Raw genomic sequence first — 10631 nt, forward strand, 5'->3', positions numbered from 1 at the left:
CTAGGAAATAAATTTCTATACTACTTCCTGTACTTTTATCATCTAAAGGCATATGGTATGAAGGGAAAAAAAAAATCATGATCATGCTGTATGCCAGTTAACTAAAACCTGGTAATATTCTAGTGCTGATCTTCAGAGAAAAATATAAAACTGATAATGCTGTGCAAATTTGTTAACCATCCATAGAAGCTGTGGTCTTTGTATTAATGGCCTGCTACATTTTCCCTGTACTATTATAAAATCTCTCTTCAAGGTCAACTGAACTATAGTTTTCCCTATAAGTAGAGATCAAATGGTTCCCTACGGTGGAGACAGCAGCTCTTTAGATAGTAATGCTTTCTTCACGTTTGTTTTTCCTGCAGGAAATCATAAGATGCATTACTGACAGACACACTTACTTGATTTAAAGTAAGATCCTGCTCTGAAGAGTGACTCCATAAAAGACTATGTTTATCGCCTCTCAGTGACACTATAACAGATAATTGTTTGAGAAGGAAAAGATTATCTTTTCTGGAATGATATCTTCCAAACTCCTCCTAGACTGACTTTTCCCTTTCACTGATCATTACCAGCAATAAAGATACTGTAGAAGAAATTATGCCCTCAGAGACACCCACACAACCCCATTCCTCTGAGCAGGATACGCTAGGTACACACTGCTGATTAATCGCAGCTGTCACCCCTCCACCCAACATACTTAAAGGCAGTCTGCATTATTCCCTGGTATTTGATAAATTACAGTGTAACGGAGCATCTTTGGTCTTGGTACTAACAGCACTGAACGAACTTGTCTTTAACATTATGCAAATACAACTAAAGACTTCTTTGAAGTTTCATCAAATAAAGTAGAAAATACCAATGTGATAGTGACAGCTCCTGTCACTAGTGTGCCCCTGCCACACTTTTTTTTTTTTTTTGGTATTCTTCAAATACCTGTATCAACAACACAAAGAGCTGGACAGATTTTGGAGAAAAGGTCACTGTGTTTCAGAGATACCAAATCATTTTATAACAAAAACTGCATACATCCTATGCTAATAGCCCCTGTAAGGCGAGGCTGGAAAGTGCACTGCCCAGTGATGTGCTCCAGGGCACCACAAGGACTGACAGAAGGAAAAAAAAAGAGGGGGGGGCGGGGGGGAAGAGAGAGAGACTCCCTGCCTCCTTAACAGCAAGCAAACAAACCACAAAAAGATAGCCTGCTGAGAAAAGTTTTGAAATTTAAAAAAAAAATGCATAGCTTAAAATTAATTAACTTTCAAAGGCATTAGGAATATTAACCAATTCAAATATGTACTAAAAGACCCAAGAGAAAAAATATTTGAAGTTAAATTTCAGTTCAAAAAACTAAACTTCATTTAAGCATTGGTATTGCCACCTCAATTTTCTGCACCAAATTTGTCCCAAGGAAAGATTCTCAGAGACAAATTTGAAAAAGGGAAAAAAGTAAGCTATGCTTGATCAGATGAGATTTCCAAGTGGTTACTGCAACAACACTATAGATAAAAATTTTTTTAAAAGCCCTTTCAACTAGTGCTTCAGGAAGGCAATTAGTATCCATGCAGTATGGAAAATTTTGTAAACTGACAAATTCCTTTTTAGTCATCCTGTATTTTGGACACTTGCTACTTTCACTTTACTGATACTTGTATTGACACTTGACTCCCCAGGCCATTCAAAGCTTTACTGCAAAACCCATGAATTTAAATAGGTGGTGTAGCCCTACAATCAAGAGACTCTTGCCCTATTGAAATAAAGCATAAACCACCGTTCTTCCACTGCCGGTGGGTTTTTACTTAAAAAAAGGTGGTGGTCTATTTTTCAACAGGGTTTAGAATTCCCTCAGAAGTCGTGATCTCTATTTACAGTTGTGCCTTTCTTGATAAGAATCATTACATTTTCCCTCCCCTCAGTTGTCAGTGCTCAGGCCTCTCCATAATATCAAGTATCTAGATTGTTGAAATGACCCTGTTCCAACCATCACGTCATACGAGAAAATGGTTTAACGATACAAATTACCTTTCAAAATCTACACAGAAGCAAAGAACCGATACAAAAATTCCCAATGCAAACTATTTCCCTTGAAAGTAGACTTCCAAACAAACACGTGTTTACTAACAGAACCAGAGGAGATTGCTTGGAGATCTTCACAAGAGCGTGTGATTTATAGGCAGACTAGGAGCTGAAAAATCAGGTGTTTCACAAGGTTAACAACTTTGCCGTTACACACAGCAACACTGTAAAAGCAAGAGATGGGGTTCTTATTTGTCCTTCCACCACCCTCCCTAAGTAATCTGTTCAGATAAATTGTCATGGCAACTTGATTTATACACCAAGGATACTAGCAAAGACACCTCAATTCCCCTTGGAGATGTGAATAGAAAAGGTCCTGCCCATTCTGATGCTGGCAGAGACTAAAGCTAAATGCCCTTCCCTGTTACAGGCTCACCGTGTACTCCCAGAGCAACCTCTCCCCGCAGTGTTACTCCCTGCCAGACACTCTTGCTCAGATTGCAGCCATCAGCCTTCAGTTTATGTCAAAGGCAAGATTGCATCATTTGGAAAAAAAGTCCTACCTTGTGTACTTTACCAGCTTTCACTAAATGCGAGTTGAGTTCAAAAACAAATCACAACTTTCTGAAATTAAGAATTCTTTAAGGATTAATAGTATTTTCCTTATTGAGGAAGCACATACAGTTACCGATTGTAAATCGAGTGTTTCAGTAAAAACTACAGCTTCTTTTTGGGTGACAGCAGTACAGACTGTATTTCTGTCAGATCTCTTCACAGTCTCTTCAGAAGAGTGAAAACCACAGAACAAATTCAATTTTTTTTCCTTCACCTGCAATCACAACATTTCATGTAACTTTTTTTTCTTTTTATATGTATATATATATGAAGACAAGCAGTAATTTTGCAATATATTCAGTGTATCCTCCTTTGGTAAAACAGAAATAATTTAAGAGGATTTAAGAGAATTATATTCATGTATGTTGCACATAAGTTCTCTTGACACAGACAGTAGCATAAACACTTCCACTCCATCAACTGAAGTCCTAATACGACAGTCACACAAACTATCCTTTATTGCCTACAAATGCTCTTAGCACCACTGATCAGAGCACCCAGCCTGCGCCTCTAACATCCCTCTCACCAAATCCTGTACCTAGCGTGTGCAGCGGAGTGCACTCTTTCAAAGGGACACTGGACTTGCTGTGTGTACTGAACATGATGGATATTCTCCTATGACTTTCAGTGGGATGACTGACCCTCACATTAATGACAAACACAGCTACCCTGAAGAACATGTAAACATATACCGAAAGAGGGAAGATATAATTCTTCCACGAATTTTTAAGAATGCTTTCTTTGTAATAGAAAATCCTTTGCAAATTCAAACTTGGCCCTAGAAGTGCAGTAGGCAATACACAATTTAAAAAAAATGAACACATACCACAGCAGATAAATAGGCATTTATTAAAGTTCATCTCAAAAGAAACAAAAATAATAAAGGACATTAAGGCATCTTGTATTCAGTAACCGTTCATATAGTAAAGATGACTTCTCTTTCTGATACAAGAGAGCAGATTAGGAAAAGAAAAAATTTCTCCCAACACATTTGGCAGAATGCTGACTTCTTCCCACTGTCCCACCACTCAGTCAGCAAACCCCTCCATGGAATGCCCATTTCTCCAATGGAAGAGCTACAAAATCTCAACACTCATTGAGACACGTGCAAGAAAGCACTTTTCCCGCCCCTCAGGCATCCAAGCTTCTGCAAAGATGCATGCTGGAGAAAGACTAAGAGATGGATACCCCAGAGAATAAAGACGTACTCCTGCTGTAACCACTCATTTTTGAGCAGACTAGAAATGTTTGGCCTTGCTTTCGCTAGTATTTACTATTTCAGCCAGTAACTAGTGAAAACGGGACCACAAGCTCTAGTCTGTATTGCAATGTAACAATTTTTATGTTCTCCTTCTACATTCATATTAGATAAACAAATGACAAAGGTCTTGTTTCCATGGAATAATTTATTTTGAATTATGCTGTCAAGTGACCAATCACTGTTATAGTGCTTTTTTCTTCAATTGGAGTAAGAACATCAGGAAATGTTTACAGTATCATTAGGTTCACTATAACAGGATTTTACTACAGAGTGAAATATAAATTAATAAACACTGCATATAGCACTATTCACTTCACCACATTGGCTCTCTATATCCTTTGTCACATTCTAACCTTCATTTAAGGCAAGTTTGTTTTTTTTTCCAAAGAAGACCACATAGTCTCTAGATAAACTTGTGTGACTAGGTTTGCAAGTTAGGAAATTGAGCTTTATAAAATGTTTACTTCAACAAATACGAAAGTTATTAAGAGAAAGATGGTGACCCAAAATTGCACTGTATTAAAAGGTGGAGTTTCCTTGTACCAAAGTCCTTTATTCATCATCTTTAGAACCAGTTTTGCTTAACTATAAAAGAGACACAAAAAGAAAGTATTCAAAGTTTAGACTGCCATTCCATTTATTAGGAAACAACATTATCTCCATCTTACATAGAACATGTGTATATTTAATTAATAATACAGACTGATTGTGCTACTGTACCAAGAGACTGAAAACCATAAAAAATTATTTCTTAAGCTTAAACAATAAATACACTTATTTCCTGAACATGAAAGTCAATTTTAAAAAAACAACAACACAAAACCCCAGAAAAACCTCAGGGTACTGTTTCTATTTAATTTGAAGACTCCGTCACCAGTTCTCCAAAATAAAAAAGATGAAATAATGGAAAAAGTATTTCCACACATCTCGGAGAGAATTCCCATATAGGAATTTACACAATATAAAATGAGACATTAACTTACTATTTCTCTCTTTTTTAAAGCTTTCATGAAATCTATCTAGAATCCAAGACATCCACTACAAATACCCACTTTTAATTCAGAAGGACTCTGCCCAAAACCACCATCATCATTTACCTGCTCTTATTTAACAGTTGGAACCGGTGTTATGTCTTACACCGAGAATTTCTTATAGTTGTGTAAAATAAAATAGTTTGCTTTCAAAACTGTCAAGCAGCTATACTGATTTCCACTGAACCAGGAAAGACAAGAGGGTTGAAGAAATCAATGCTGAGGGAGCAAGTAGAAAAGAATTATTCACTGTAGGAGTTGCGGCAGAGAATGCTCAGGCTTGTAGGAGACAGCAAGGTGCTCCCACTTGGGACAGCTCCCTTTTTCTGCTTACTTATCCATTGCCCTCCAGAACCTGGCAGCACCGCTAACTTTATTTTACATCTTGTTGCCATATGAAGACAGAATATTTGCAGTGCATTTGGCTAGCAAAGCTCTCTCATCATAAAATTAAAATTCAATTGCTCAATAAATAAAAAAGAAATACTAAACCCACAAAGTTCAAAGAGGAATCAAAGTCCTTCTGACTCTAATATTCAGAAGAACTAAGCACTTTAAAGCATTTGAGAAACATGTAAATTAGAATCCAACAGAGCAGCAGTTCTTACTATTTCTTGCAAATCTTTTTAATGTTAGAAGAAGATAACTTGAAAATACTTACATGCTGGACACATAGAAATGAATCAGACACCACAGTCAAATCCAAACAAAGTTAGGAAGAAAAGCAAGAAAAAAAATCATATTAGTTTTCTTCAGATATAAATACAAATTGGTTTCAATGTACATATGCAGTATTTTCATAATACTGCATATAATACAGTCATGTTACCTTAATTACGTCCACCCAGTTCCATCCTCGCGGAAGCTCCCCTTTGTTATCTGCAGAATAAGAAGGTTTTCTTTTCAACACCCAAGCTAAAGGGAATCTTTATCTTCTTTAAAATCAACACACAAAATTCTAAAGATCCAAAAACTTTAATTTCTCCACTACAAAGCCATGAGGACAAAAATAGATATTAATGTCTTAAACACATCTTGCTCTTCAAAGTAATTCTGTTTAAATAAAAACACTTCAGTCCATCTCACATTTAATTTAGAAGGCAACTCCAACATGAGCTGGGCTGACCAGCAATGATGCATTTTGTCAAAGAACAGAATTTTACGCAGCTTTTCCTTTATACGGCCAACATTTAATATGCCAGTTATACAATAGGTTAGGTAAACTATACGCAGAAATTGCTATCACAGGGTACAACTTATTGCTGCAATAGGATAGCATTATCCAGGTGGAACACATAAAAGTAATCAGCAGGATTAGTTGAAATATTGAATGCTTTTCAATCAAAACCCTACCATTTCATTGAAAGCATAAAGTATCTGCAGAAGCACCTCTATTTTGAGGATACAAACTAAATTAAATGTTTTATTTTGGGTTCCAAAACAAATACTTTCATTCAGAAATTACATTTTTAATAACGTGAATTATTTATGAGGGCCCATCAGCAAACCACATCTTCTGTTGAAAGTGAATTTTTAGAAGTTCCAAATGCTCTCCTCCCACAAATATTTTTTGAAAATTTCACTTTTGTCACAAATTGAAATAAAAAAGTAAAACAATCTTGACATCTTGAAATCCCTACTCTAAAGAAAGTTGCTTTGACCAGAACTAACATCTCAGGCAAGAATAATTCATCTAAAACAAGCAAAACAGAGACCACAGACTTGAAGTAGTTAATCTTATAAACAAATGACTACTGATTCTGACTCCAGCAAGATGCCACTGCTATAAAGTTTGGATTCTCATATTGTTCAAACAAAACAATATTATAGTGAACAAACCTGTTTTATCGGCTAGTTTCCGTTTCTGGGTTTTGGATAACTGCTCCTTTTTATCTTTTTTCTTACTTGCTGGCACATGAGGAGTTCCAATTGCAATACTATTGCTTACTGAAGTCTGAGAAGGATAAAAATGGTTGTTAGTATTTTGCATGTTAGCTCCACAGATACCTCTGTGTGTGATTACTGAACCTGACATACTGAAATATCTTGACTGTCAGAAAGAAGCAATGCTGTCAGCAGTCTGCAGCTTTTAATCAACATATAATCATGATTGTAGTTTTAAGAACCATGTGCTGGGGATTGGAGTTATTCCCTTTCAGAGTTGCAAAGGGCACCTCTTACACTTTTTAAATTAAATCATAGAGTGTGATTTGCCTGAAGGGATTCAGACTTCCCGAACATAGAAACCATTCCTTCTTCCTCAAAGCAAATCTGCAGCACCACAATGGCCAATAACGTCCTTACACAACACAGAAGCCACAAATAGACCCAGCCTGACTCATTCAAGACCCTGGAGGTGCACTTGTGCAATCCATTGCATCCCAGGAAGATTGCAGTAATTAGCCCCCACCCACAGAGCAGACGCCTTTAGTCTCCGTTTCAGCTCTCCAGTTTTGCTTCTGCTCCAAGTCTCCATTTTTATGTTACTCTGTGGGACAGAACTGCAGCCCGCAAATATTTTGGTGTAACAGCAAAATAACAATTAAATATAACAATTAAGACCACAGAGCATTGTGACACCATACTCTGTGTGTCACTGTTTAGCCACTAACATGTGTATACCCAATATACTGATTAACAACTTAAAGACAGAGCTATGAAGTATTTAGAGTTGTAATTACCATTTTTTGCAGTTTTAAAAGCAAGAGATTAAAATCTGGATTTATCTACTTACCACAGTGTTAACAGGCTGATTTTCCATGAACAACTCTTTATTATCTTTGGCATATTCAAAAAGTGTGTATGTCATAGCAGTTCCAAGATTTGCTTCAACTTCTACCATTAACTTATCCAATATATTTTGTTTAATAGCTGAAGATCTAAAAGAAACCATAAAACTCAACTATAATCTAGACAGATGAAGAAAAGCTTGTCAACCAAAAAGCCCCCACATATAAGGCGAAGAAGTGAAGCTGTCATAAATACTTACATTGTGTTGTTGAAGAAAGCATCCATCGATATGACTGGTGCTGTTTGTGGATATGTTTTCGGCCAAGAAATTTCTATTAGAAAGGCTTTGGGATCTCCACTTTCACCTATCTGAAAGGAAAAAAAAAAATTTATAAATCAACAGTTTCCAGTCACTTATTAAGGATTACAATGCCAATATGCAAGTCTTTCACTTCTTTAAGACTACCCAAATTCCTTAAGATAACAACTATTTTCATAAAGTTATCAGTTAGAAAATAAAGCTGCTATCTAGAAAAAGTATTAAGTTTATGACACCAATATTAACCTCTATCCTGCAGTTTTCATCCTAGGAAAAGCAGCAGAAGCATTCAAAGCTCTCTCTATGTTGTTTTTTTTTTTTTAATCGCTGGGTTTTAAAAGCTACTTTGTAGCATCTGCAAACCAAATACTGTACAATCATGTATGAGAACAAAAAAGAAGCCTTCTTTTTTCCCCCCACGCATCCAAGCTCAGAGCAATATGAAAACAAACCACAAGACAGCGTTGAAATAAAGACGACAATAAACTAGTGTCCTAAGATAGCAAAAATAATAGATAAGAATTTCAATATTTACGTCTCACCCATACAGATATTTTATTTCACTATAAGAAGGAATGAGTATTAAAAGATTTAACAAGTCAGTAGAATGAGACTGGATAAAAAAGGCGTAACATTAGAAAAAGGCACACTTTAATATAAATAATCATGCACATCGAACCAATTTAGTGAACCCAAATTAAATATACAATCCTTACAACTATGTTAAATTAAATTAAAAAAAAAACTTTTTTTTAAATTTAAAACTAGTACAGGTGCTAGTACAAAGGCATACTATACAAACAGTAATAACTGTTTCACACAAGGATTTGGAAGACTAGTGCAACGAAGTTGACTAAATCCGAAAATTCTCCCTTATTTCCCTCATTTTAGAATAGGCAAAATCTGGCTTCATCAAATTATGTGGAATGAAGTGTAGCCAGAAATCAAGGTAAGGCTACTGTACTCCAAAATTTAAAAAAAAAAAAGAAAGAAAAGAAAAAAGTTGGTGCTTTTTTATTTACAGTGTCTGTTTCAGCAGAGTGGACTAACTGACATTCAGAACCATCTGTTTTAGAGGAGAAATAAAGACTAAATAAATAAATCAATCAGGAATCTGCAACATTTATCAAGACATCATCTACAGTGTTGCAGTCCACTTCCCACCGCTGCCAAGAAGAGAACTGCTGGTACGGTTTACAGAGTTGTTCTCTCAGGAAAGCACTGTCTGCACACTGAGCAAATCCATACAGAAAGCTGTATGACCATGCTCCTCCTTGCCAGTGCAACCTAAAAATTGGGTAGCCTTACTTGATTACCATACAGCTGTGTTTTGTACGTGAGACATGTGCGAGACAAATGAGGCTCAGAAAAATGGCATACTAATTCTTTCGACCTTCTCATGCACTTACTTGCAATATGCCTTCTCATAATACAAATTCTTCTTCAAGGGAAAGATGCATGATTGCCTTTGTCTGACACTAAGTTTTACAGTATTTAAAATGAGTTCTAACTTTCGACAATTATTTTTTGTCTAATAAAAATTAGCAACGACCAAAGCTAGTAAAATGTAGAATGATACATTGTAGACTTGTAGCCATCTCACATTTGCTCTTTTGAGGAAATTAAATTTACTAATAACAGTCTTATCAGTGAAGGAAGGCTGCACTTACATGGATGGGATTCAAGTGCCATTAATTAAATAGACTTACCTCATTGCAATTACTGATGTTATTCTGAAGTTACTTGAGAAGTCATGAAAAGATTATTTTAGATGCCTCCTCCCCACTACAGGGATATGACATTTTCAGAAGTCTCCCTTCTGTCCCATGGGTGCCTAAGATTTCATCAGTAAAGTTCTCTGGCCGTCCAAAGATCTGCCTCAGTCCATGACTAGAAGAACTTCCGGGTCTTTAAATACGAGAAATCTGGCAAGAATTTCATGCCAGAATCTAATTGCGTATCTCAAGCTCAACACTCCCTGTATGTCTCTCCTGAGCAGATCGTATCAGCACACATGCCCAAAGCATTTTGTGGATTTTCTCTTTAGTAGGTAGACAAGGCATGTCAACTACCTCTGGACAAGACACTAGAACCTTGTAACTGAGCAATAGGGAAGGTTGAGAGCTTTACATATAAATGTCTCTATAAGTGACATTTCTGACCAGCTAGTTTAAGTATTACTCAGCACGCTGCCTCCTTCCGCCAGTTTGACAGTTCTAGCTATGCAGTACGTAAAGGTGTAAGCAGGATGCCTAGCTAAGGCAGCAGGTTCCTAAATATTACGCATTCTGCTATCAAGCATCATCGTACCAAAGATCCTGAAACAACAGCCTGCGGATCTAGCCTTTACTGCCCATCGAATACCCATTTGTTTTAGAAAAAAAACTGGTATGTCAACTACAACGCAGCAGAGCAACTTCACGGCGAAACCTGCGCTGCAGCGACCCGCGGACCTTCACCTTGCCTTACCCTGTACTGGAAGGAAACCGGGCTAAGCTCCCTGAAGCACAGATCTCCCTCGTAGATAGAGCGCAGCGCTTCCAGCTCCATCTGCAGCACACAGCAGAGAAGGGGGTTACCGATTTCAGCCCGAACACGAAGCTCGCACCCAGCTGCGGTTGGTTTGCGAAGCTGTGCACGGCCCCTCCGGTTTCCCGCCATC

General features: G+C 37.0%; 1 protein-coding gene across 1 annotated transcript; it reads right to left on the minus strand.

Annotated features, from left to right (window-relative positions):
- Positions 1-3774: 3774 nt before the first annotated feature.
- Positions 3775-10519, minus strand: RWDD4 (RWD domain containing 4). Its single transcript, XM_009576252.1, has 7 exons — positions 10439-10519; positions 7910-8019; positions 7655-7799; positions 6760-6874; positions 5750-5799; positions 5582-5584; positions 3775-4474 (listed from the first exon to the last, which is right to left on the minus strand). The coding sequence occupies exons 1-7, from the start codon at positions 10517-10519 to the stop codon at positions 4442-4444; spliced, it is 537 nt and encodes a 178-aa protein (XP_009574547.1). The 3' UTR covers positions 3775-4441.
- Positions 10520-10631: the final 112 nt, after the last annotated feature.

Source organism: Fulmarus glacialis, unplaced genomic scaffold, assembly GCF_000690835.1.
Source record: "Fulmarus glacialis isolate BGI_N327 unplaced genomic scaffold, ASM69083v1 scaffold36750, whole genome shotgun sequence".
Taxonomy (NCBI): domain Eukaryota; kingdom Metazoa; phylum Chordata; class Aves; order Procellariiformes; family Procellariidae; genus Fulmarus; species Fulmarus glacialis.